We start from the raw sequence: 27904 nt of genomic DNA on the forward strand, positions 1-27904 counted from the left end.
CATCTCTGTCGATGTTTGCTTATATACAATTAAAACAAATTGGGGAGTTAGCCTCACTTTCTGGTGGGACCTGAGCAACCTTTCCTTCCCTTTCTTCCTTCTTGTTGGTTCTAACCAGACACTTGAAGAAGATCAGAGCAGATAACTTGCAAATTTAGCTTTCATGCACAATTTTAGGAAACTTATTTAATTCCCTGAGGGTGTCCCTTTCCTGAAGATAAAGAAAACCTGCCTTTGTGCTGGCTCTGTTCCTAATCGCCCAGGAGGCTCTTTTGCTTATTTTTTGCATTGCAGGTATCTGAAATCTAATGTCCAGGTAAAGGAAACTTATAGCTACCAGTAAATTACAGTTTGAGGAAACAGTACATACGACCAATGAGAGCAGGGTGTGATCATGGCACCTCACTTACTCAGGTCTCCGTCCTACAGAGATTTGTTTCACATTGTGAAAGAAACGGCCAGCATATATACCATTGTGTCACTTAAATGGAGGTCACTTACCTAGCAAATTAACTCAGAAAGAGAAGGTGGGAGGAAGCTAAAAAGGCAACTGGCTAAGTAAGATGGGCACAGAGCTTACATTTTTACCTCCTAGGAGAAGTCTGCTTGTTCTCAGGCAGGGCTAATTTAGTCTTGACCGAGCCGTCTTTTTTTTTTTTAAAGATTTTATTTATTTATTTGACAGACAGAGATCACAATTAGGCAGAGAGGCAGGCAGAGAGAGAGGAAGGGAAGCAGGCTCCCCGCTGAGCAGAGAGCCCCACACTGGGCTTGATCCCAGGACCCTGGCATCATGACCCGAGCCGAAGGCAGAGGTTTTAACCCACTGAGCCACCCAGGCGCCCCGACCGAGCCGTCTTTTTAAAGATAATGCGACAAGCTCGGTTATCTGTTTTCCTGATTTATAGATGGAAAGTGGAGCATTCCACGAGAGAAGTACGAGGGCAACCATAGATAATAATGTCTCTCAACAGGCTGGGAAGGGCCGTAATAACAAAAGTGACACAGAATTCATAAAGTCAGCAGCAGGGCACTTCTTTTTTTTTTTTTTTTTTTTTTTTTTTTTTTTATAGAGCGCAGGCAATCGGCAAGCCTGTAGTAAGCTCAGGGCTATCCCAGTATCAAGCCAAGCAAGGCCCTTGAGTTGGTGGTGGCCTCTGGGGTTCTTCGTGGCTCAGCAATTCTATGACTCTGTGATTCAAGTCATCGCCAGAGATTGCATTCAGTATGTGCAGTTTTGGAAGATGGGGACTGTATTGTTTAGGAAGGCATGCCCTTGCTTCCACTTTACCCCAGGCTTGGGGACTGAGTGTTGGTGTCTTCTTGTTCTGGTCACATGAAGGCCTGAGGTTGTCAGGGGAAATGCTTACTGGGTCCATGGGGAGCCTTTGACAACTGGCTTTTTCTGTCCCACGGAGAGATGGCTTTTCTCCTCTCCCATGTTGTGAGTGTCCTGTGCCATGGTTTACCCCACCTAACTGGGGGTGTATCTTATTCCCAGAGGGGCAAACCTTGTTCACAATGGAGCCTAGGAAAATGGACAGTTTTCCTGCCTCTGCTGAGAACCAGAATTAGTCAGTAGGAAGTTCTGTCTGGAAGTTTTCTCTCATTTTCTTGCATGCTACTAATTTCCCCACTTAGTCTACTTTTCTCCAAATGTGAGCAGTAGGGAGGTGTATTCGTAAGAATTGTAGGATTTTATCATTTCAGTTTTTTAAATCTAATGCCTTTTTTGGGGATGAGGTAGGGTGGGTAGGAAAATAGAGCTCCACACACAGTGGCTGAATCTTCTGTTTCTTTCCTTAGCTCTGCCTTAGCATTTAGAGCATCAGATTGCCCCATTTGGTGCAATTCTTCGGTTGACGAATTTTTGTGATTTTTCCTATTCCTTTGTGTATTTGTTTGGGAATTAGAAGAGGAAAAAGTCTATGGTCCAGATTTACTCTGCCATCTTTCCTGGGAAATTTCCCAGAGTTGTACCTCTAAAATGCAAATCTGATTATGGAACTCTCTTGCTTAAAACCTTCCAGTGTCTCTCCCACACTCCCCGTTTCCCCCCATTGCTTTTGAAAGCCATGTGTTCCTTCATGATCTGGTCTGTGCTTATCTTTCTATGCTATCTGTTGTGAGATCTCCCCTCATTGTGTATATTCCAGTTACAGTGAACTGAACTGCATTCAGATTCCAGAATTAATCTCCCTCTCACTTCTCTGCCTTTGCACATACTTTTCTTTTGCCTGGAATGTTCTTTTCCCTCCTTCCCGTCTAATTTCCACCGGCTCTTCAGATTTCATTTGTCTTTATCTCTGGGAAGCCTTTGCTGACCACACAGGGCTCTGTGCCTGAAATCTTTGTTCTGTAATTCCGTATGTGTTGGTCACACTGTTTTCTGATCCACTCTTTTCTGTGTGTCTCCCTTATTTACTGTTAATTTGGGGGGAGATGGTGACAGAGTGCTGGTGTATCAGTAAGTCTTAAAAATTTTTTTAAATTTAATTATTTTTATTAACATATGATGTATTATTTGCCCCAGGGGTAGAGGTCTATGAATCATCAGGCTTACACATTTCACAGCGCTCACCAAAGCATATACCCTTCCCAGTGTCCCATCACCCAGCCACCCCATCCCTCCTCCCCCCCCACCCCCTAGCAACCCTCAGTTTGTTTTTTGAGATTAAGAGTCTCCCGATAGGGAATGTTTTCATTAAGTGTGTGTGTGTGTGTTCATTCCACATAGCACAGTGCTAGGTATAGGACAGATGTTTAACATATGCTGATACAATACTCAATATTTGTTAAACTAACTTGAGCTTTTTGGTTGATTTGCAGTTTTATGTATGGGGAGCTGACCGATAAAGACACAATTGAAAAGGTGCGGCAAACATTTGAGAACTATGAGATGAATTCCTTTGAAATTTTGATGTACAAGAAGAACAGTGAGTATTCAGACCATTCTGAACCATACCTTTATGTGCTTGGAATAGTAAAAGAAGTGCTCTTCCTCTGTTGTCTTGGATCTTCTTCTCCCCCATCAGCTAAATGTTGTTCCATGAGGCTATTGTGTATATTGGGATAAATGGTGTAGATTGCTGAGTTACACTTTTCTTTACAGAACTCTTTTTTTTTTTTTTTAAGATTTTATTTATTTGAGAGAGAGAGCACAAGTAGGGAACAGAGGGTTAGGGAGAAGCAGTCTTCCCACTGAGCAGGGAGCCAGACATGGGGCTCCATCCCAGCACCCTGGGATCATGACCAAGGCAAAGGCAGATTCTTATCCGACTGAGCCACCCAGGTGTCCCCTAATTAAGACTTCTTGATCTTGGGGCACCTGAATAGCTCAGTCGATAGAGCACATGACTCTTGATCTTGAGGTTATAAAATTGACCCTGATGTTGGGTGCAGAGATTACTTAAAAATAAAATCTTAAAAAAAAAAAGATCTCTTGATCTCTTTTTCGGCCAAGGTAATGTTTTTCTTATTGGTTTACTTATGGTGAGCTGCTAGCTGCAAACACTTGTAGACTTTAAGGCTTCTTGGGGGAAAGGAAGACATGGGACAGTGACTCTGGCCAGATCATCTTTGAGTCTGTCCTCCACAGTACCTAGCACAGCAGGTGACCCCAGTAGATGCCCTGTTGTGGAAGGAGATTAAGAGCACAAGTATCTTGAAGAGTACTGAGTATTGTATAGAATTGTTGAACCACCATGTTGTACACCTGAAATGAATATAATCCTGTATGTTAACTACAGTGGAATTAAAATAGTTTCTGAATAAAATTTTCTTCTCCTGATGACTTACTTTTCTGTCAGAGATGGTATTGATATTCATAGTAGATTGTGAATATGTATTTGTTTTGGCTACAGTTACTTCCATGGAGTATGTTAATGAAGAATTTTGGTCAATAGCCGTACACAGGTATAAAACTCACTTTTCCCTCCTGAGGTTTCCTATTGAATGGAGATGAGCTGTGTTGGACGTATGGGACAGTAAGGTATATGGCCATAGCAGGTTCCAGAGATGTCTAATAGTGCTGTGTTTTGGTTTTAGAAAATGATTTTGTCTGTAAAGCGTTCCATTCTTTATATGTAGGATTGAATGGCAGCTCATAGATTTAATAGAATGTTTCCAGAGAGGCCCAGATAGCCCATGAGATTATGTGTTTCTCTTGGTGGCATTCAGAGTGATACATTTGGCTCTGAAAAGCAAAAGGCACACTTTTTTTTTTTTTTTAAGATTTTATTTATTTATTTGACAGAGATCATGAGTAGGCAGAGAGGCAGGCAGAAAGAGAGGGGGAAGCAGGCTCCCCGCTGAGCAGAGACCGCCCCCCGATGCGGGGCTTGATCCCAGGACCCTTGATCATGACCTGAGCTGAAGGTAGAGGCTTTAACCCACTGAGCCACCCAGGCACCCCAAGGGCACACGTTTTTTCTGGAAGGAGCTGGGTATTCCATCTGGACTGTTGGAGCAGACAGCTGAGAGCGCTGTTTGCTTGGTGCTGTGGGCTAATGCTGATCTGAGAGACTGGCTCGGGGCATCAGCTAAGCCAAGAGAGTTGGTCCTGTAGCTTTCACACTAGCATGGAGTCTTGCTCTGTCCCCCTCCTTCAGCCAGAAGGTTGAGTTCCTCCTGGCAGGAGAGGAACAGGGGGAAAGACTGAATGGCTCTGTGCTGGTCCTCTACCATGGTGACAACAACCCAGAGCACCAGCTCTTACCAGGAACACACTTGCCTTTTTGTGGGGAGGAGAGGCCCTGTCCGTGTGCCCCAAGCTAATGGAGTAAGTTCAAGGTTTTCTACCCTGTGAGCTTTGCATACTGAGCAGTTGGATTTCCCCTTGACACGGCATACTAATTGGATAGGTGTGTCACAAAAATAATGCTTTGCATTTATATTTTGCTTTAGAATTTTTAAGCTTCATTAGATTATGCATTTAACTTGCTGAAATTATATGTGTTTGGCACCAAAGTGAGAGAAGAGGAAACTTAATTTAAATTGAGTCAGTGATTTCATTTGCCGTACCCGTTAGGGAGCGTGTACCCCAGAGGAAGTGTGCAATGGGGGAGGAGAAGCTGCTGCTCCCGCAGCTGCCGCTGGGGCTGAAGACCTTGTATTTATGAGTGTCTCGTTGCCCTGAAGGTGATTCTTACAGCTGAAGTTCTGTACTTGAGGCAGACCTGGCCCACGCATGTAAGCCAATTGGTTCAACTAATGTTCTACAAAGAACCAGCATCTCTTTCCTGCTTTGAGGTTGTGGGAGGGGTATTGAGAGATGTGTGCCAGTCTCCAGGGCAGCATGTCAGCCTAGGGATGGGGTTCTATTTCTGGGGTGGTGGGAAAGAATTTTCCAAAGTAATTGTGGTCATATGCAATTTTTTTCTTACCCTTTGGCTTGAGAAAATAAACATTGTGGAAAATAGGACTCCACTCTATTTTAAAATATTGATTCTTGAAGCCCCATGAAGTAGGCATGGCTGATGTTATTTATGCCCTTTGTATAAGAAGTTAAATTCCTAATTCAAGGTCACGTGGAGCCAGGACTTGGTTTCCAGTGTCCTGGCTATTCTTCCAAGGCTGTGAGTAAAGGCAGGGCCACTGTGTATGGTTGTGGAGGCTATACGCTGAATAGAGGATAACTAGAAACCAACTTACGGTTTGCTTCCTGAATCTTCCATACACCATAGGCTAACCTTACCTCTGTGCTGAGGGAGGAACTTCTCTTTCTGATTTACACAAAGATGTCTAGAAAGCTAGTGGGAATTCCATATAAGGCTAAGCCTGAATGGAAAACCAGAAGCATGACATTGATGCCAATAATGTTAGTTTCTTCCTAGGACCTCCATATCCCATCCTATCCTAAGGAATTTAGAAATTTTAAATTATATATTAAGTCTGGGAATTTTACATTTACACTGAATTCTGTGCTTTAAAAAAAATATTCTATTTATTTGAGAGAGAGCACAAGTTGGCGGGGAAGGACAAAGGCAGAGGGAGAGGCAGACTCCCCACTGATCAGGGAGCCTGATGCAGGACTCAATCCCAGGACCCAAAGATCATGACCTGAGCCGAAGGCAGATGCTTAACCCACTTTGCCACTCAGGTGTCCCTATGCTTTTTGTTTTGTTTTGTTTTGTTTAATTGCTTTTTATTGACCCACTACTCTATGTCAGACACAGACTTCCGCTAGGGATGTGGTTGTGAAAAGAAGCACAACCTTTGCCCCTAAAGCAGCGGTGGGGCAGCATCTATTCCACGGCACACAGCCATAAGTGTTTTGATGGTGACACCATTTGGAGAGGATCATCGAGCTCTAATGTAGAAGGTCAGGAAAAGAAGTTTTCCCAGCAGATAGGAAATCCATGTAGAAACTGAAGATGTGGGAGTTAGGCAGAGGGAAGGGCAAAGAGTAGCTCAGGCGGATGAAATGCACTGAAGTCTCAAGAGACCCAAAGCAGGGCTTCTAGGACTTTGACATGCATTGGAAATCACCTGCAGCAGACTGAGCAGACTGAGCAGACATGGGAGGGAGGGAGGAGGCAGAGTTTGTTCCTGCTTTCAAAACATCTAGTTCAATAGACTGAAACTTTCAGCATTTTGAAGCTGTGTAGAATCTCATACGGGAAAGGCACTCCTGTTGAGATTTTAAAATGTGAAATGTCATCCTCTAAAATAATATTTTTCCTCTGATTTCTAAATTGAATCATTTTTAATATGGGGAATACATGAACATGGGAAAGAAAACAACCACCCCAAAGACTCACAGCAATTTTACTATGTTATAAACTTTTCGGTGTTTCCTTTTAGGTTTTGACTTACACATGTTACACAATTGAGATTTTGATATGTATGCAACTTGAAGTCATATGTATATTTAATCTTTTATCATAAAAATATCCTCCTCATTAAAATCCCCCATAAATATAATTTAGAAAGAACTCATTTATAGTTCCTCTACTGCTGGATATATATGAGGCTCTAAACTTTATTAAACACAGGGCTGAGGGTAGTGTCTTCATGTAAAGATATTTATTGGGATTCTGAAGTATTTCCTAAAAGTTGAGAATTACCATGTCAGAGAACAGGAACTGAGGTTCCCGAGACATTTTGCCAAACAGTATTTCCGAAATGAACCCATTCCCAAGTTCACTTACAGGTTTCGAGTGTCTGACTCATTGTGCTACACCAGCACCAAACAGTAGAACTTTCAAATGTCGAACTGCCTACAATTGAACTTTTTTTGTTGTTTAATGCATGTTTTTCATGCTAGTGAGACTGAAGTACTTTTTCCTATTTACTATCCATTTAAAATTACCCTTTTTATGGTAATTGTTCAGATTCTTCGCTCATATCTTCTATTTAATTCCAGTGATTTTCTTACCGATTTTTTTTTATAAATTCTTAATAAATTAAATTTTCCTCTTTCCCATTCTTTGGTAGTATTTGCAAGGACAACTTCATAGAAAGACTCTTCTCTTGATAAGCATTAATGTTTGTTCTGCCTTTGGGGGGTTGAGAGTAATTAGCAAAAGTCTTCCTGGTGTGCTTTGGAATGAGTGTGTGGAGTACTATTAAGTATCTGGAAGGACGGATGATTTGAAAGGTTTCTTTCTATCTCTTAGCCAGTCTGATGAAGAAACCTGGGCATTGGGACTCCTGGGTGGCTCAGTTGGTTAAGCCGCTGCCTTCAGCTCAGGTCCTGATCCCAGTGTCCTGGTATCGAGCCCCGCATTGGGCTCCTTGCTCAGCGGGGAGCCTGTTTCTCTCTCTGCCTCTACCTGCCACTCTGCCTGCTTGTGTTCTCGCTCTCTCTCCAACAAATAGATAAATAAATAAAAATTAAAAAAAAAAAAACCTGAGCATTTTAGTAATGCTATGTGGTTCATATCATTCCTTAACTCATAGATTGGTGACAGTCGTCATTAACAAACTCATTCAGTAAATATTTAGGTGGTCACTCATTGTGCTAATCAATTAGTTTTTCCATTTTCCAAACAAGGATATCATGAGTGTCAGCTTTGAGAGAAAGCAGGACACTCTCTGGGTAAGGGTCTGAGGCATGTGACTGACTCTACCATTTGTGGCATGGTGGGCCCCTCCTGTTTGGGACCTCTGGGTCAGCTTCTATAACAAAGGAGTACAGGAAAAGCCTTTTCCTGCCAGTGTCCCAGGCCAGCAAGAAGAACCTTCCAGCCAGATACTCATTGATTACCTACCATAGGCCTATGGGTTTGAGCCAAAGAGATCCAGGTATAGAAACTGACTCTGCCTTTGAGGAGGTTACAATCTAGTTGTGGAGGCAAATCCGATAGGAAAACCAACATATTTTACTTATTCAGTGCTAGGAGCTATTTATAAGTAAGGGATATTGATTCTATGTTGAAAAACATTTCTATTTAAAATGTTTTTCTTTTTTCTTTTTTTTTTTTTTAAGATTTTATTTATTTTTTTTTGACAGAGATAGAGATAATAAGCAGGCAGAGAGACGGGGGAGGGGGTGGGTGAAAGCAGGCTCCCTTCTGAGCAGAGAGCCGAGCAGGATGCGGAGCTGGATCCCAGGACCCTGAGATCACGACCTGAGCCAAAGGCAGAGGCTTAATCCACTGAGCCACCCAGGCACCCCAAAACGTTTTTATTTTTAATTAGACTTTCTAAATACTATTTATAAAGTCAAAAAATTATGGCTTTGTTTTTTCTTATGGTTCTGAGCTTTATATACTGTTTGGGAAGCTCTTCTCTTTACCTAAACTAATGAAAATATTCTTCACTTTTTCCTTCTAGTACATTAAAAGAAAAAAGAAAAACATTAAACCATTTGGAATTTGTTGGTTTTTTTTTTTTTTTGTATTATGTGACATAGCAGTTTAACTTCATTTATTTTCCATATTGCTTATTTACATTACATTACATTGTCTCAGTACAGTGTATTGTCTCAGTACGTTGTCTCAGTACAATGCATTAAAGAATCCAGCTCTTCCCTTTCAGTTTGAAATTGTCCTTTTCTTAGATGCTAGATTCTCCCACATTCATGAAGTTATTTCTCTCTTCATTCTTTCTTCATTCATGAAGTTGTTTGTAACTTATTAGCTATGTGAGTGTGATTAAAATGCTCTCCACTGGGGTTTCCCGTATTTAAGTGGGGGATAATGCAGACACAATTCCATGCCACAGAGTTGCTGTGAGAAGTTAACCATAATGTGTCAGGACTGGGCCCCATTGTAAGCACTTAATAAATGATATTGTTGTTTTCACTGTTGTTTGTTTTAGGGCAGTGCCAATGGCTCTTAGTTACTGTACAGTTGACCTTTGAACAAGGCAAGGTTAAGGATATCAGTAGCCTGCCCCCCCCCTCCCCGCAGGAGAAAGTCTGGGTTTAACTTTTGACTCTACCCAAACTGAACTACTCATAGCCTACCATTGACTGGAAGCCTTACCAGTAACATAAATAGTTAGCATGTATTTTTGAATTTTATACGTATTATACACCGTATTCTTAAAGTAAGCTAGAGAAAAGAGAATGTTATGAAGAAAATTGTAAGGAAGAGAAAATACAGTTACAGTATTATATTTATTGAAAAAAATTCATGTTCCCCAGAGGAAGTAGAAGTGATAGGCTCTGTATTTTCATTCCAAATAAAATTCTCTTTCTAAAAAGAAAAAAAATAATTTTTTTGGACATGTGCAACTCAAGTGTGTTTTGTTCAAGGGTCAGTGATGGTAGATAGTCCTTATTACTATTTTTCTTTCAAAAAATTTCCAAGTTTTCTTGGCTGTTCTTCTACCTTTATTTTTCTACTTGAGTTGAATATCAATTCATCAAACTCCAAGAAAAACAAACAAAAAAAGAACAATTGAGATTCTGAATGAAATTGCATTAAATTTATATATTAAATGGGGAGGTTTGACATGTTACAAAATTGAATTTTTTCATCTACAAACAATGTAGCTCTCTTCAGTTATTTAGGTTTCGTGCTTTGTTTTGGTCTTCAATCACATTTTAATTAAGTTGAGGCTTAGGCATTGATTTTTCTAGTTTCCCCATGTCTGAGACCATCCCTCTTCCTCAGAACAGGTAGAGGCAGCTCTGGAGTTTGATTAAACACCTTGAAATACGTTCTCTTTTAAGTCATCCAAACACTCCTGTCAGGTAAGATCGAACATTTCAGTCTTACAGGTGAGGAATATAAAAGGAACAGAGGAATGTATCAGACACATACATATTTTACTGAGTCTAAAGTAGGTCTATTATCCCCATTTTGCAAATGAGAAAACCGATTCTAAGAGGTTAAGTTGACATGGCCAAGGCATACAGTAAACTAAGAGATAGGGTTCAAACCCGGGACTTGAGGTTCCCAGTCAGATGTTCTAATGGCCAGCAGCTACTGCTTCTCCCTGGTGCTCTCTCAGACTCTGTACTTGTCATATGTCTCATGAAGGTGAACCTGAGACCAACCAGTTTGTTTCTTAGGGGAGGCGGCCATTCCCCAGTCCTTTCTCGACCTGTCATCTGAATGGCCCAGTACATGTCATCTGAATGGCCCAGCCATTCCCATGAACCAGTGATATGGTCGTCAGTTCCATTGGTGTTGAATATGGCCTGGATACCTGGCTGCCTCTTAGCCTGTTACAGAGAGTACTTGGGAGGAGGCCCAGGGTAGGAGGAAGCCTAAAGGAGGCCAATAAATCTCTTATATTCCTGAGCCTTGCTTTTCTGTTATCTGACTGCTAGGGTTGAGAAACCCCATGGCCAAGTCAAGTTGTCAGGTTCAATACTAGATGAGCTAGAGGCAGCTAGCTCTGGATGAGAATCACAGAGTGAGCGGGAGGCGGAACCTGACCTATAGCTGCCCCTCCACTGGTACCCTCCACTAGGAAAGACCTTCTGTCCCAGCAGCAACCTCCTTTGCCATCAGCCTTTGCTATGTTTTCCCCAGATTTGTGCATTGATCTTCCTTTATTTATCATTCACCCTTTTCCTTTTTGCAGAAACAGGACATCATGTACTTGCTTTTCTCAATTTGCCCACTGTAGGCACTTGGGTGCAGTGGCAGAATTTTAACCTCGTCTTCCTGATTTTGTGTCCATATGTGTGAATATTGGTGCTTGGATTGCCTCTCTTGTATCGTTGTGAAATGAATTATAGTCCAGAACCTGGGCTCTCGGAGAGATCCCTGGAGGCCAATTGCCCTGGCCTCTGCCTCTGGGCAGGTCTATATCTGAATGGAGCCAAAGGGCTCCTGACTGTTCTTGGGGGCATCCAGAGGGGTGGAAGAGAAGCTGAGTGAGGGCTCCAGGTGCTGGGCAGTCTATGTTCATTTAAAGCACCTGTTTCATATTTTGAGACTTTGAGTAATGTTTCACTAGTTAAAATGCTTTGCTCATAAGAGTAGAAGATTGAGGGGCGCCTGGGTGGCTCAGTGGGTTGGGGCCTCAGCCTTTAGCTTCAGATAATGGTCTCGGGGTCCTGGGATGGAGCCCTGCATCAGGCTATCTGCTCGGTGGGGGGGCCTGCCCCCCACCCCCCCCGCCTGCCTCTTTGCCAACTTGTGATCTTTGGGCTGTCCAATAAATAAATAATAATAAATCTTTTTTTTTTTTAAAGAGTAAAAGGTTGAGATACTGGTCCTGTGCCAAGTAGGTGGGATTCATGTTCTCCTTTGCAAGAATTTCAGAAATGAAAATTTAAGCCAATTATGCTTGATTTCCTAGATTGTATAGCGAATGCTAATTTGTGAGAGAGGCAGGTCTGAGTGACTCTGAAGACACTGGAAGTAGGATTTATTTCTTTGGAACTCAGCAGGTATCCCTAGAGTACCTGCCCCTCCAAGGGTGTTGAGTTTTCCAACTCTAAAATGGCACCTTCTGGAGTTGACTGTTATAATAACCTCATGTAACCCAATGCATAACCTTGTACTATACAAGGGTGCAAGGTGATGAGACAGAGAAACCTCAGATCTCCTGCCCCAGAGTGAATTACAGTCTATTTAAGGAAAGAGCCCTCCATTGTTAAGGTTTATAGGGAGCCCTCACATAGTTCTTTCCTTCCTTGCCTGTTATCAGAAGCAGTTGAGAGAGATTCAGGACTCAGGCAAATGGAGGTTAAAATATCCCCTTCAGGACGAGCAAAGCTGATCCTAGAGAATATAGTTTATGTCTGTGGACAAGTAAAGTTTCCAAAAGTGAGTCCTAGAATCAGACTTCTGCACCCAACACAGGTAGCACTGGAGAACTGCAGGCTTCTCCTCCTATCGGTCATCGCCCTACCATTTTGAGTTCTCCCCTAACATCTTCTATAGATGGGGAAGCAGAGCAGGTGGGGATTCATCTCTGAGAAAGCAGATGAAGAGAAGTGTTGAGCTACATATGTCCTCTGAATTACCAACCTAGAGAAAAGACTCGGGAGTTCCTTTGAAGTCTGTCTGTCCATGAGGAGATACTAGATCAGGGAGAAGGAGGTTCCCTCCCTCAAGAAGCCCAACTGATCAATTAGACACATGCTCTAAGGCGTCCTGGCTATATGAATTTTGGTATAAGATTCGTATTTATTGCCCGAAAAGAAATGATTGGAATAGCACATGTTTAATCAGGGAGCGTTTCTGGAGGAAGCATTGGGCTCAGTTTGGTGGAGAGAAGTGCACCGTTTTAAATAGATTGACCTCTAGAAGTAGAGGAGGGGGGAGTTCAAGATGAGCTTGAACTGCAGTAAAATGAAAAAGGCCTTCCACCGTGACAAACACAGTGGGCTCTCATGATCTGGGAGGTGTGGGTAATGTCATCAACCCCAGGAGCCATAAATGGAATATGAAGATTAGATGGCACAGTCCCAGCTGGAAAAGTTCACAGGCATGGGGCCCAGCTGATAAGTACCGTGGGTGGCCCATAGGTGGCAGCTGGGAAGGTTATGGTTCCAGGGATTCCAACAAAAGATGAAGCTCTTAGGTTAGATCTCATGAGTGGGGGGGCCTCTCCTCTCATTCCTTACTGGTTTGATAAATTAGCAGCATTTTCTGGTTTACCATTTGAAAAAAAAAAAATAGCTTAATTTTTTTTTTTAAGAGCAGAAAGAAAATGGTGTTTTGATTTGTTGCTTTTTGTCTTACCGCTATAGGATGTAAGGGAGAGCTGTGGGTTGTGTAAGTTCAATTGGTGTGACGCTTTGAGTTTTCTGTGTTTAATTGAAAATGGTTTAAAATCCCATAGTTTCTGAGCAGGGAACTGGGAAGAATAGTAATATAAAATCCCATAGTTTCTGAGCAGGGAACTGGGAAGAATAGTAATATAGACCTTTCAAAAACAGTAGGTGATTCAAAGGCCATATTCTTTTTGATTTTGGAAGGCTATGTGTGATTTTTGGTATAGTGGATTTTTCTTTCAAAACACTTTTTTCATAGGGTGACGTTATAACTTGTCTGTCTTCTAAGAGCGCCCAGAAACTGGCAGCTGAAAATTATGGAGCAGAAAATCGACAGAGGAATAAAATTAACTATGGGTGAATGTATAGATAATGAAGATGTAAGGAGAATATATTCCCATCTGATCTATTTGCTGCCTGTTTGACTATATATTTTATGGTTATTTATGCTTCCATCTGAGTAAGTGGGATAGCCAGATGTGTAAGCTGGGTATTGTTAAATTGGATTGGCTAATCCTCATGTCAGTCAGATGTCTGTCTGGCCATGTTGTCGTATAATGTAGAGTTTGCCATGATTGCCCGCAGAGAGGCCCAGAGATACCTCTTGGGGATTTATTTCCATCTCCCAAGATTCAGTGAGTTGTTTGCTTGCTATCTTAAAATAAAATAATATATGTAAAATGCTGAACACAATGCTGGTATATAGGAAGCTTCTCTACTTCTTTTGTAAAATATTTTATTTATTTATTTGACATGCAGAGAGAGAGAGAGAGAGAGCGCTCACAAACAGAGGGAGTGACAGAGAGAGAGAGAGAGAGAGAAGCAAGCTTCCTGCTGATCAGGAAACCCAAGGGAGGGAGGTGGGGCTCAATCCCAGAACCCTGGGATCATAACTTGAGTCCAAGACAGATGTTTAACCAACTGAGCCACCCAGGTGCCCCAGGAAGTTTCTCTAATTCTTAACATGGAGAAATACTTACTGTATTTTAACCTGAAAGTGGTTATAAAATAGCATGTAAAGTATTATCCCAGTTCTGTAAAATTCAGCAAATAGTTGAGTCCTTATATCCCAGATGCTGTTTAAGGGGATATGAGAACTAGATAGGGAAGAACTTGCATTTCTTTATGTCTCATTTAATTTTGCATCACAGAATTGTTTGGTGTGGCTGGCTAGGATGTCCTCTATAGATAGAAAATATTTGTTTTCCCTAATTCTGTTTTGGAAGCCAGGCACTGACTTTGTGTAGATAGTGGTTGACACCTGAGTGAGTGCCCTCCCTGAGAAGTTAGATGAGTCCTGCCCACCTTCTCTTTGTGTGGATTAGGGCAGTGCTTTGGAAGAGCTCATTTATCCCATTTTCACTCAGGAATTAGGATTGGAAGTGGAAACACAGTGGCTGAGCTCCATAAAGCACTAAGGTAAACATAGCCCGAAGCCACACGGGAACCTCCCTTTTTGAGGGAGTCTTTGCTGGGAGAATGATCGGGGTGGTTCTCTTCTTTCTTCAGTGTGTTGTCATTTGCCATGGCTTTGGACCTTTTGGGTTTTATTTTGGGGAGAGAGACTTAGAAATATAGCTTTTGGTCCATGGTTGATTGAGCGTGTGAGTCAAATGATAGATGCCCAAACTGGATTTGGACACTGGGGCCCTTTAGCAATGGAAATTCGAGTTTGCAGTGGTTCTGCCAGCCATGGTTGGCAATGCCTGTCCTGGTCCCTGCTCTTTACTTGTCTACGGCATGGTCTAAGGTAAGTATTTAGGTTTCTGTACCCTAGTGACTTTCCATAAGATCAGAAGGGATTTTTCAACCCATTTTCTAATCCTTTTGCAAGGGTTAAAAGACCTACATTTATAAAATATTGGAACCAGAAGAAAATCCCTGCCAAATAGTCACTGTGAAAATTTCTTATCCTAGCAAGAAGAGGAATTCACAGTATGACATCCCAGCCCCTGAAGAAATGAAACCATTTAAGAATGAGAAATTATTTGTACCTATTCATTCCCAAGTCTTTTTTTTTCAGAGCCCCTCATGTGAGAATGCAAATTACTGACCAACCTTTTGATATTTCTTTCAGGGACACCTGTGTGGTTCTTTGTGAAAATTGCTCCAATTCGAAATGAACAGGATAAAGTGGTTTTATTCCTTTGCACTTTCAGTGACATAACAGCTTTCAAACAGCCAATTGAGGATGATTCATGTAAAGGTGTGTAATTCTGATTGTGCGCATATATTTATGCACTGTGTTTTTTTTTTTAATCCTGTGGTGTGACCCCCCCTTCCAGAGAATTTGAGGTTGCCAAGGCAATCTCTGCTCAAAGATCAAGATTTAAACTTTAATTTGTGTCGGGTAAAGCATTGTAACATTCTGGAATGTATTAAGCGGGAAGAAGAGAGGGGATAAAAGTTTTGTTTAGGAAAGCATTTGAATCAGTTTTATACCTTTTTAGATTAACCCTTTCCAGTAACGATTAGACAGAAGAAGGGAGCTGGGCACCTCTGGTAGCAGCAGCTTCTTTTCCGGGGTCCCCAGGAGATGCCGGCACCCAAATGAGGCAGTCCATGGCTACATTCATCTTATTTGTATGTAAACTTTGTTAGATTTGATTACTTCCTATATTTCAGGATTGTTAAAGTAGATTTTAACACATCTCTGCCTCTGTGGTTGATTGAGTTAAGTCTTGGCTGGTGAATTCATTGGATACGTGGTATTAATGAGGTCTTGAGTAACATTTGCATATGGGTCATTTAATCAGCCTGTGACTGCAGATGGCAGTGCTCACTTCAGCTGTATCACGGGCATGTATTCTTTAAATAACACTGGGGGCCAAGGAAGGAAAGGGCTCAGAATTTCGAGAACGATGGTACTCCTGAAGAGCTTGAGCTATCAGATACACACAAGGTGGCATGTTATTCCCGGAGGTGTGGGATTCGGGGGTGTCCCAGCGCTCTCTTCTGTCCCTCTTCCCCAGCATGCACACGAGGTAATCTGGATGCTGTAGCTCCCCTTAGTTGTAGTGCTTCTAGGGCCTGTGGCTGATTTTCCAGCTCCCTGAGAACCATGCTCCTTGAGGTTTCCCGAGATGCACCAGAGAGATCTGAGCGGAGTCCAGGGAGAAGCCAAATGGGGATGTGACAACATTGTGATTGTTAAATGTGCCTAATAGGAGGAAATAAAACGCGTTATGTGGCTCCTCTCCTGGGCTGTGTCCTGTAGCACGTCTGGAGGCCTACATTTATAAACTTCAGAGCACAGCACTGTGTATAACTATCATCGTAGTTTTCATCATATTTTTCCTTTTAACTATCTGATAACCCAGTAAATCAATTGTAGCCTTCCTCTTGGTTTCAAGACGGCAGCAGGTGTAAAGTTTCTCAAAGAGTACCCCAGCCTCCTGCAGTCTCTTCTTTTTCCTGCGGGTTTGTGATTCCCCGATTTCTGGATTCTAGCTTGAAGATTTCTCAGTATGATAGTGATTCCACGGTGAAAGACCAACTCGTGATTAAGTATCACCCTGCTACCCTCTAGAAAAGCGCTTTGCTTCTTTAATTGAATAAACTCATAAACAATTAAAGGCCGTTAGATATTTGCCATTTGTCTTTGTAAGTTTTGTCTTAAAAATGTAAAGAATCAGCATGTTGGTTGAGTCAGGCTGCTTGCCTCTCGCCACCGCTGGAACATTTTTGGGTGACACGCAAATGTTGTTTAGTAGGAAAGCTGTCCTCAGCAGTGAGCACGCCTCACGTGCCACGGAAGCTTCTGCATTCGGCTCTCGGGAGATGTGAACGAGGCGATCAATCAAAGTGAGGTGGTGAGATTCGCCTCAGTTTATTGTCCAGGAAAAAAATATGCTCTACGTCTTTTAACTTGAGTCAGTGATGCATTTCCGTGCTGATGAGTGTTTGGGTGCATGTGCACGCACGCACACACGCATGCTCACAAGCACACACGCACGCGTGCTTCAGTATTCCCTGTAGGAGTGCTGCTAGTGATCGCTTAAAGCCTTCTCCAAGACATGACTTTATAAGTCTGTCCATTTCCAGTGCCACGACAGATTATATTTGGACCCTCCCTCCTGTTATGTCACTGTGCCCCTGGCCTCCTTTGAGTGGAGCACTCTACTTAGGACAAGGTCACATTTTATATTCATCAGTTTATGGTGGAAGAGCTTGAGAGCTGCCCAGGCCTTGTTCATTGTAAGTCTATAAACTGCAGCTCTGGCTGCAAGGATCCAGTCTAGGAAGATACTTTGCCATGTGGCTGGATTGTTCTTCTGACTTGACATTTCTTCTTGGATGTGCTCTCCCATTGGGAGCTTCTGGCAGATTCTAGCTGGGTTTTCAGTGCAGCATCCCAGTCGGCAGTAGGAGTCTTGAGAGCCTTGCTGACCCAGGGTTATTGGGAATTCACTTTTGAGCGGGAAGGGGAGTGTGGCTTATCCAAATCCCCAGAAATCCCCAGATAATTGCTCTTTGGCTTAGGAGCACATGTTTCCCACTATCAGATTCACCCTTTGCTTTAGTCAGCTGTGCTCAAATTATCTTTAAAAGGAGATTGTGCGGGGCGCCTGGGTGGCTCAGTGGGTTAAGCCGCTGCCTTCGGCTCAGGTCATGATCCCAGGTCCTGGGTTTGAGCCCCACATCGGGCTTTCTGCTCAGCAGGAAGCCTGCTTCCTCCTCTCTCTCTGCCTGCCTCTCTGCCTACTTGTGATTTCTCTCTGTCAAATAAATAAATGAAATCTTAAAAAAAAAAAAAAAAAAAAGGAGATTGTGCCCCTTGATTATGCAGTGCCTAACTCTGGGGCTTGGGACGGGGCTAAGTGCCTTGCTAGTGATGGAAGAAGCCAGCGGGTGCCTCACATTTCCCCACAGACAAGCAGCTGTGGACTATTTCAGCATCAGACACAAAGTAACTCCCCTTCCCCCAGGCCCCTCTTTGAGCGTATCAATTCTCAAGCTCCTTTGTAGGAATGATCCAGGCCCCTGACCACCTCATCTTTTCTTTTCTGCCCATCTTTGACTGCTTCCCCTGGTTTCTGATAAAAAGTGACCACAGATGGCGGGAGCCAGGAAATGCAGGTCAGGCTACAGCTCTGTGTGTGTGTGTGTGTGTTGTGTGTGTGTGTGTATTTGAAGTCAGAATGAGAGAGTAGATGGGAATTCTTGGTTGAAATGAGAATCTGTAATGTTCCAGGGGTTTTGTTTTTCCTAATCTCTTACTTATCTGTTTTTTTAAGTTTAAATTCAATTAATTAACATATAGTATATTATTAATTTCAGAGGTAGAGGTCAGTGATTCATCGGTTTTATATAACACCCAGTGCTCATTACATCACGTGCCCTCCTTGATGCCCATCACCCAGTTACCCCATCCCCTCATCTCCCCCCTCCAGCAACCCTCAGTTTGTTGCCTATGATTAAGAGTCTCTTATGGGGGCGCCTGGGTGGCTCAGTGGGTTAAGCCTCTGCCTTCGGCTCAGGTCATGATCCCAGAGTCCTGGGATCGAGTCCCGCATCGGGCTCTCTGCTCAGCAGGGAGCCTGCTTCCCTTCCTCTCTCTGCCTGCCTCTCTGCCTCCTTGTGATCTCTGTCTGTCAAATAAATTAAAAAAAAAAAAAAAGTCTCTTATGATTTGTCTCCCTCTCTGATTTCATGTTGTTTTATTTTTTCCTCTCTTCCCCTGTGATCTTCTGTTGTGTTTCTTAAATTCCACATATGAGTGAGATGATATGGTGATTGTCTTTCTCTGACTTATTTTCCTTTCTTACTTTCTGTTATTATAGATAATTGTTAGTGGCTGCAGGATATTTTTCTCTGTCCTATTCTCCCCTTTGAGCGAGGAGGCTTGGGTACATGGGTAGAGAAGAATTAGATGGTAAGGCTCAGAGTTTTCTCTCCCCATTGTTCCCTGAAGGATGAGGCTGAGTCATCCCTTTTGTTTTGTCTCTTACCCCACCAAATAAACTCACATTAAAGGAGTGAATTCACTTTTAAAGACTCACGTATTTACTTTCACACAGTAAACTTGAGCCAGATTCAGATCAAAAAAGGAACGTAAAACTTTAGAGGAGATTTTTAAAGGCCAAGATTGAGAATGTGTGGGGAGGAGGGCTCGAGCAAGCTATTGTAACTGCAGACCCTTCCCCGTATCTCTTTCTGTGTGATGTTTGCGAGGCAGTCTTGGAAAAGAATCTGGGCAGTGGATACAAGCCACAGGTCCCCTTGTCTCCTCCGATACTAACATTTTGTCTGTCCGCCCTTGGGATGACAGAAAGGTGATAATTTAGTGACTCCTCCTTGAAGAAGCCACTCTAGAGTTTTGGTTATTTCTACATTGTTGAGGAAAAGATCAGGGGAGGAGGACCTGAGAATCCTTAGGCAGTGTCCACACTGACTCTCCATCTTGGTCCCCGGTGTCCTCTATTCTCTTGCATACATTGGGTTATGGCACCAGGTCCTCTAAGAGAATCTGTGATTCTGCAGATTAGGACCCGCCTGTCCTCACAGCCTCCCCATCAAAGTCAGGACTCCTACCAGCCATCCTCTGCAACTTCTACTCAAAGCGACTTGGCATTCTTTCCCAGGGCTGGGGCCTGAACGTCAGTCTTGTCTCCTATCCCTGAACTTACTTACCCTTGGAGGAGCTGGGATTTCATTCCATCCCAGAACCCTCTTGTCTGGCTGAGGGAGGATACAGGGCTGTGTGGGCTCAAGCAGCCTGGTGGGGGTCTCGCCCGCATTGAATTCTGTTGTGTGCTATTGTGTGGTCAGGGAAGGGGGATGTGGTTGTCCTTGTGGAGAGTGGAGAAAGGATCCAAGGAGTACTTTTTAGCCAGCTGGTGGATTGTACATTGTGTTTTGTTCCTTCTGGCCTTCTTCTGCTTTCATGCCTCCCCTTCCTGTCCACCCCCTCTCACCCCAAAGACACCCAGTACCTGTGTGTGCTGGATAGATACAAGTCAGCCTGAGACCGGGGGGGAGTATAAAAAGAGGGAGTGGGCAGTTCTGCCTGTGGAGGGGCAGTATCCAGGAAGGGCACTTTTGAACCTCATCTTCCTGTGGAAAAGGTCCACTGTGCTTCCCCGAAGGAAGGTCATCCTGAGCTAGGTTCTCATCGGGTTGTCTCCTCCCATGTGGCCTTTCGGACAATAAGAAATTGTTTCCAGGAGGGTTTCTCCTGATGGCTCTGGTCCAAATGGTACCTGTTATGTTCCATCATGTGCGTTTGCTTCTCTGACATGTTTTTACTCTCATTGGTGTGGCTGTCACCCCAGTTCCCCAAACCAGGAACCCAGAGACTGCCTGGGTTGCCTCTTCTTTCCTTCTGCAGCTGTTTCTCCCCAAGTTCTGGGGGTCCTACCCCTACAGCTGTTCTCAAGCTCTCCTTGTTGCCGGGCCCAGGCCCTGGGATTGTCCACGCATGCAGGACCTCTTGCCTGGGGTCCTAACTGGTCTTTTATCTGTCAACCTTGTTTATTAAAAGCCTGCCATGCTTGTTCCCATTCTGTCTTTCTAAAGTGAAGTTGGTGTGTTTCTTCCTTCCCAACCTATTAAAACTCCTTCCTGGTTCCCCATGGGTTTCAGGATGAAGTTCAAATTTCTTAACCTGTTATCTTGGTTCTTACCACTGACATTCTTCTCCCTGTGGCCCCTGGCAACCACTTTAACATCACTTCAGGCCATGGTCTTCACCCATCTTCCCTCTACCAGCTGTGCCTCCTTCATCTAGCCTTTTAGGTTGTCTTACTCTTCACTGACATATTACTCTGTTTTATGGTTTTTGCCTTTGCAGGTGCTGTGCTTTCTGTGTATAACATCTCTTTCTTCTTGTGTTTTAATTCCTACTCATCTTTCAAAATTTTGTTCTGGTGTCACTTCCTCTGCCCTAACCCTAAGCTATGCCTTCTTCAGACAGTCTTGACCATACCATCCTATACTCATGTCTGTCCCAGAACTTAGCTTCCATATCACAGCTTTTTAAAAATTTATCGGTCTTCCCTGCTGGGGTGCATGCTCTTTGAAGCTGGAATCTGTATCTTATTGATCTTAGTATCTCCAGTACCTAGCACTATGCCTGGCATGTAACAATTATGTTTACAGAATAAATACAAGAATGAAGGAAGTTTTTCATCAGGCCCATTAGAAAATATCTATATTTCAGCAAGGAAAACATGGGGTGGAACTTGGAAGAGAACTTATTTTCTTCCTTCAGAACAGGCAGAGCCTGACCATGCTGATAGAGGTGTGATGGAGAATTTTACACTCTTGGTCCATTTCCCCATCCAATACCCATTCATCTTCCCCTGCCTTCCACTCAGCCAGTGGAGAGCCAGCTCCTTTGAGAGTCACATTCCTGGAAAGGTTTCAGGGCTAGCCCAGAGCGCGAGAGGCTAGCCAGAGCCTGGGGAAATGCCCAGAGGTCCAGGGATCTTTCTTTTCATCCCTTGTGCTAGATCAGCTTATGGACCGGGACCCTGAGCTCCCTGCCAGGCAGGGTCTGGGGTATCAGTCATGCCACCTCCTTCTTATCATCTGTCTCAGAGTTTGGATAGTGGTGGTGGTGAAGTGATGGTAGGAGAGGGGTGGCTTGGATTGAGGGCTTGCAGAGCCCTTGCTGATCTTTTCATGCATAGCTGCGCTTTACCTGATGGAAAAATATACTTTCTGTTCTTGAAAAGCTTTGCAGAATTCGATTGCAGTTTTGTTTCCAGCTGAAAGAGCCTAACTCTGAAAAAATCCAAGTTCAGTACTAGGCTCTTTGGGATTCCTGTTATTTGGGGAACCTGTCACCAACAGTCCTTCCCCCATCCCAGAACAGGCTAAAATATGCTCTTGCTTTCTCCCCACCTATCCAGGGATTAGATTCTTTTCTTATTCCCCTGGCTTTGGAGATTGTAATGCCCTGGATGGCCATTTAACTAGCTTGTCCTTGCCACCCCTGGAACCAGCTTGGTCTCTGCTAGATCAGACCATGTGGGGGTTGGGAGCAGCCTGAGCCCAGTCACAAATTCAGAGAAATAGCTCAACTGTGGTATCATCTAGCAGGAAAGCTTTGGGCCAGAGTGGAAAGATCTGGGTTCTGGAATCTTTGTAATTGTCTAGGCATTCTGTGCCTCGGTTTCCCCATTTGTAAAACGGAACTAAAACCTGCCCTACTTACGTCACAAAGCTATGATTAGAACAAAGTGAAAGTGCAGGTAAAAGTAAATTGCTACACAACTTTGAGTGTGTCTAGATGCTTTTCTGAGAGCCAGTCTGGGTTGGGAGGAATGCAGAGGAACTCACAGGAGCCCAGGAGGACAGTGGGTGTGTGGGCTCCCAACAGTGTAACCGGTGGTGTGAATGTCCGTGACCTTCAGGACGTGATTGAAGCTGTCTTTTCTCTCCTCTGCATGCTCCAGGCTGGGGGAAGTTTGCTCGGCTGACCAGAGCTCTGACGAGCAGCAGGGGCGTCCTGCAGCAGCTGGCTCCCAGCGTTCAAAAAGGCGAGAATGTCCACAAGCACTCCCGCCTGGCCGAGGTAAGGGCAAGGGGCTAGCTCTTCGTAAACCTCACTTCCCTGGGTCCGTGTGCTAAAAAAAGGGTACAGAACAAGTGCATGGTTTGGAAGGGACCTTCAGGACCCTCAGATTCATGTCTTGGTTGGGTACACATCATGATGTGTGACTTTGGGAAAGTGACCTCAGTCCTTTGACCTCTGGATTTTCCGTTAGGTAAAAGGAGTCTGCAGACCATTCCAGTCCAGCTTATTGAGATTACATGTGTCAATTCATTTTCTTGAGAGAGTAGGGAAGGAGTAGAAGTGCTACATATATGAAGGGGTGTTTATTTATAAACCATAAACAATTTCATTATCTGATTAATACATATTAGAGGAAAACAATAGGAAACAAACAAAAATCACCTGCAATTCCACTAACCAGATGGCTTTGTGATAATTTTTGTATGCATTCTTTAAGTTTTTGTTAAGTATATCCTATTACCTAAAGACCAATAAATACATTCTTTCATAGTTAATATTTATGAAGTTCAAATGTATCTAAGAATCAATGCATACATTTAATGTGGTTGTGTTACCTTTTCTTCACTTTATATAATCATTAACATCTTTACAGGTTAATAAAAGTACTTGAATTTATCATTGTTCTGGTAACCTTTGTCATAAGGAAAGCCTGTGGTGGTGGTATTTTCCCAGTTGCAGGGACAAACGAGTGGCTGGGAAGCCTGGGCAAGGGGGTTCACTAGGCTTAATGCACCCCAGTGATTCTTACCGGTTTTGGTGGTTCTGCATCCAAATTGTGTATTATCTTTGATGGTGCCTGGCCTTCATTTTTCCCACTCAGCCTGGGTGGAGAGGAAGAGTGTTACCCTTGCGCATGGCATATTTCCGTCTTACCCAGAGATGACAACATAAGCTATCTGTTTGCAGGCTGATGGCCCTCGGTTCTTGGCCCTTGTTCGTATGACGGGCTCATCTCTAGCCTGACTCCTGGCTCCCTAAGGGAGGAATAGCCAGCTTGGTGCAGCTCACGTTCAGGGCTCTGAATATTAGATGGTTCACTACTAATGATCTCCTTGCGGCATCCCAGAACCTCTGCCAACAGTGGGGATGAGAGCATTCGCCTGTGCCACGTTAAAAAAGAAAAGGCACTTGGAAGCATAGCTTTTGGTCCTGATGTGGGCTCGGTACATCATGGAAAGAAAACTAAAGGAGACCTTTTGGCATACAGGCTGCACTTGTCCTGTCCCTGCTGCTGCTTTTTGTTAATAAAGCAATCTCCTTTCCTGCTGCTCTCTGCCTTGCTTACTCTTACTCAGCCGCATTCCTGCTGTGTGCTCCTTGTGCACACCAGGCTTGCTTTTCACTCAGATGTCTCGTGTGGCAGCTCCTTCACCAGCTGCAAGTCTTGCTTGGCTCAAGTGTCTTTTTCTCAGGCGGGCTACCTGCATCAGTCAGGGTTCTCCCAGAGAGATAGAACCACAAGGCTATTTATATATTCAGAGATTTCTTGCAAGGAGTTGGTTTATGAGACTATGGGGACTGGCTAGGTGAGTCCAAAATTCACTAGGCAGCTTGGCCAACTGGAAACTCTTGGAAGGATCCAATGCTAAAGTCCACAGATGGTATTTTTTTTAATTTTTAAATTTTTTATAAACATATAATATATTTTTATCCCCAGGGGTACAGGTCTGTGAATCGCCAGGTTTACACACTTCATAGCACTCACCATAGCACATACCCTCCCCAATGTCCATAACCCTACCCTCCCAACCCCCTCCCCCCAGCAAACCTCAGTTTGTTTTGTGAGATTAAGAGTCACTTATGGTTTGTCTCCCTCCCAATCCCATCTTGTTTCATTTATTCTTCTCCTATCCCCTTAACCCCCCATGTTACATCTCCACTTCCTCATATCAGGGAGATCATATGATAGTTGTCTTTCTCCAATTGACTTATTTCGCTAAGCATGATACCCTCTAGTTCCATCCATGTCGTCACAAATGGCAAGATTTCATTTCTTTTGATGGCTGCATGGTATTCCATTGTGTATATATACCACATCTTCTTTATCCATTCGTCTGTTGATGGACATCTAGGTTCTTTCCATAGTTTGGCTATTGTAGACATTGCTGCTATAGATATTCGGGAGCACGTGCCCCTTCGGATCACTACATTTGTATTTTTAGGGTAAATACCCAGTAGTGCAATTGCTTAGTCATAGGGTAATTCTATTTTCAACATTTTGAGGAACCTCCATGCTGTTTTCCAGAGTGGTTGCACCAGCTTGCATTCCCACCGACAGTGTAGGAAGGTTCCCCTTTCTCCACATCCTCGCCAGCATCTGTCATTTCCTGACTTGTTAATTTTAGCCATTCTGACTGGCGTGAGGTGATATCTCATTGTGGTTTTTGATTCGTATTTCCCTGATGCCAAGTAAGGTGGAGCACTTTTTCATGTGTCTGTTGGCCATCTGGATGTCTTCTTTGCAGAAACATCTGTTCATGTCTTCTGCCCATTTCCTGATTGGGTTATTTGTTCTTTGGGTGTTGAGTTTGCTAAGTTCTTTATAGATTTTGGATACTAGCCCTTTATCTGATATGTCGTTTATAAATATCTTCTCCCATTCTGTCAGTTGTCTTTTGGTTTTGTTAACTGTTTCCTTTGCTGTGCAAAAGCTTTTGATCTTGATAAAATCCCAATAGTTCATTTTTGCCCTTGTTCCATTGCCTTTGGTGATGTTCCTAGGAAGATGTTGTTGCGGCTGAGGTCGAAGAGGTTGCTGCCTGTGTTCTCCTCAGGGATTTTGATGGATTCCTTTCTGACATTGAGGTCCTTCATCCATTTTGAGTCTATTTTTGTGTGTGGTGTAAGGAAATGGTCCAATTTCATTTTTCTGTATGTGGCTGTCCAATTTTCCCAGCACCATTTGTTGTGTGCTGGGAAAAAGAGACTGTCTTTTTTCCATTGGACATTCTTTCCTGCTTTGTCGAAGATTAGTTGACCATAGAGTTGAGGGTCTATTTCTGGGCTCTCTATACTGTTCCATTGATCTATGTGTCTGTTTTTGTGCCAGTACCATGATGTCTTGATGATGACAGCTTTGTAATAGAGCTTGAAGTCCGGAATTGTGATGCCACCAACTTTGGCTTTCTTTTTCAATATTCCTTTGGCTATTCAAGGTCTTTTCTGGTTCCATATAAATTTTAGGATTATTTGTTCCATTTCTTTGGAAAAAATGGGTGGTATTTTGATAGGAATTGTATTAAATGTGTAGATTGCTTTAGGTAGCATAGACATTTTCACAATATTTATTCTTCCAATCCAGGAGCATGGAACATTTTTCCATTTCTTTGTGTCTTCCTCAATTTCTTTCATGAGTACTTTATAGTTTTCTGAGTATAGATTCTTAGCCTCTTTGGTTAGGTTTATTCCTAGGTATCTTATAGTTTTGGGTGCAATTGTAAATGGGATTGACTCCTTAATTTCTCTTTCTTCTGTCTTGTTGTTGGTGTAGAGAAATGCAACTGATTTCTGTGCATTGATTTTATATCCTGACACTTTACTGAATTCCTGTACAAGTTCTATCAGTTCTGGAGTGGAGTCCTTTGGGTTTTCCACATATAGTATCATATCATCTGCAAAGAGTAATAGTTTGACTTCTTCTTTGCCGATTTGGATGCCTTTAATTTCCTTTTGTTGTCTGATTGCTGAGGCTAGGACTTCTAGTACTATGTTGAATAGCAGTGGTGATAATGGACATCCCTGCCGTGTTCCTGACCTTAGCGGAAAAGCTTTCAGTTTTTCTCCATTGAGAATGATATTTGGGGGCACCTGGGTGGCTCAGTGGGTTAAAGCCTCTGCCTGCGGCTCAGGTCGTGATCTCAGGGTCCTGGGATCGAGCCCCGCATCGGGCTCTCTGCTCAGTGGAGAGCCTGCTTCCTCCTCTCTCTCTCTCTCTCTCTGCTGGCCTCTGCCTACATGTGATCTCTGTCTGTCAAATAAATAAATAAAATCTTAAAAAAAAAGAATGATATTTGCAGTGGGTTTTTCATAGATGGCTTTAATAATATTGAGGTATGTGCCTTCTATCCCTACACTTTGACGAGTTTTGATCAGGAAGGGATGCTGTATTTTGTCAAATGCTTTTTCAGCATCTATAGAGAGTATCATATGGTTCTTGTTCTTTCTTTTATTAATGTGTTGTATCACATTGATTGATTTGCAGATGTTGAACTAACCTTGTAGCCCTGGAATAAATCCCACTAGGTTGTGGTGAATAATCCTTTTAATGTACTGTTGAATCCTATTGGCTAGTATTTTGGTGAGAATTTTCACATCTGTGTTCATCAAGGATATTGGTCTGTAGTTCTCTTTTTTGATGGGATCCTTGTCTGGTTTTGGGATCAAGGTGATGCTGGCCTCATAAAATGAGTTTAGAAGTTTGCCTTCCATTTCTATTTTTTTGGAACAGTTTCAGGAGAATAGGAATTAGTTCTTCTTTAAATATTTGGTAGAATTCCCCTGGGGAGCCGTCTGGCCCTGGGCTTTTGTTTGTTTGGAGATTTTTGATGACTGTTTCAATCTCCTTACTGGTTATGGGTCTGTTCAGGTTTTCTATTTCTTCCTGGTTCAGTTGTGGTAGTTTGTATGTCTCTAGGAATGCATCCATTTCTTCCAGATTGTCAAATTCGTTTGTGCAGAGTTGCGCATAGTATGTTCTTATAATTGTTTGTATTTCTTTGGTGTTAGTTGTGATCTCTCCTCTTTCATTTATGATTTTATTTATTTGGGTCCTTTCTCTTTTCTTTTTGATAAGTGTGGCCAGGGGTTTATCAATCTTATTCTTTCAAAGAACCAGCTCCTAGTTTCGTTGATTTGTTCTATTGTGTTTTTTGTTTATTTGTTTGTTTCTATTTCATTGATTTCTGCTCTGATCTTTATGATTTCTCTTCTCCTGCTGGGTTTAGGACTTTCTTTGTTGTTCTTTCTCCAGCTCCTTTAGGTGTAGGTTTAGGTTGTGTATTTGATACCTTTCTTGTTTCTTGAGAAAGGCTTGTACCGCTATATATTTTCCTCTCAGGACTGCCTTTGTTGTGTCCCACAGATTTTGAACCATTGTGTTTTCATTATCATTTGTTTCCATGAATTTTTTCAATTCTTCTTTAATTTCCTGGTTGACCCATTCATTCTTTAAAAAGCTGCTGTTTACTTTCCCTGTATTTGGGTTCTTTCCAAATTTCCTCTTGTGATTGAGTTCTAGCTTCAGAGCACTGTGG

The 27904-nt window shown here is 42.9% G+C and overlaps 1 protein-coding gene across 1 annotated transcript in view; it reads left to right on the forward strand.

Annotated features, from left to right (window-relative positions):
- KCNH1 (potassium voltage-gated channel subfamily H member 1) overlaps positions 1-27904 on the forward strand; it is a 376496-nt gene that overhangs the window by 27185 nt on the left and 321407 nt on the right. The window contains 3 exon segments of the mRNA XM_047705009.1: positions 2830-2936; positions 15207-15335; positions 22531-22649. Coding sequence (XP_047560965.1) covers positions 2830-2936; positions 15207-15335; positions 22531-22649 — 355 coding nt within the window.

The sequence above is a fragment of the Lutra lutra genome, chromosome 15, assembly GCF_902655055.1.
Source record: "Lutra lutra chromosome 15, mLutLut1.2, whole genome shotgun sequence".
Taxonomy (NCBI): Eukaryota; Metazoa; Chordata; class Mammalia; order Carnivora; family Mustelidae; genus Lutra; species Lutra lutra.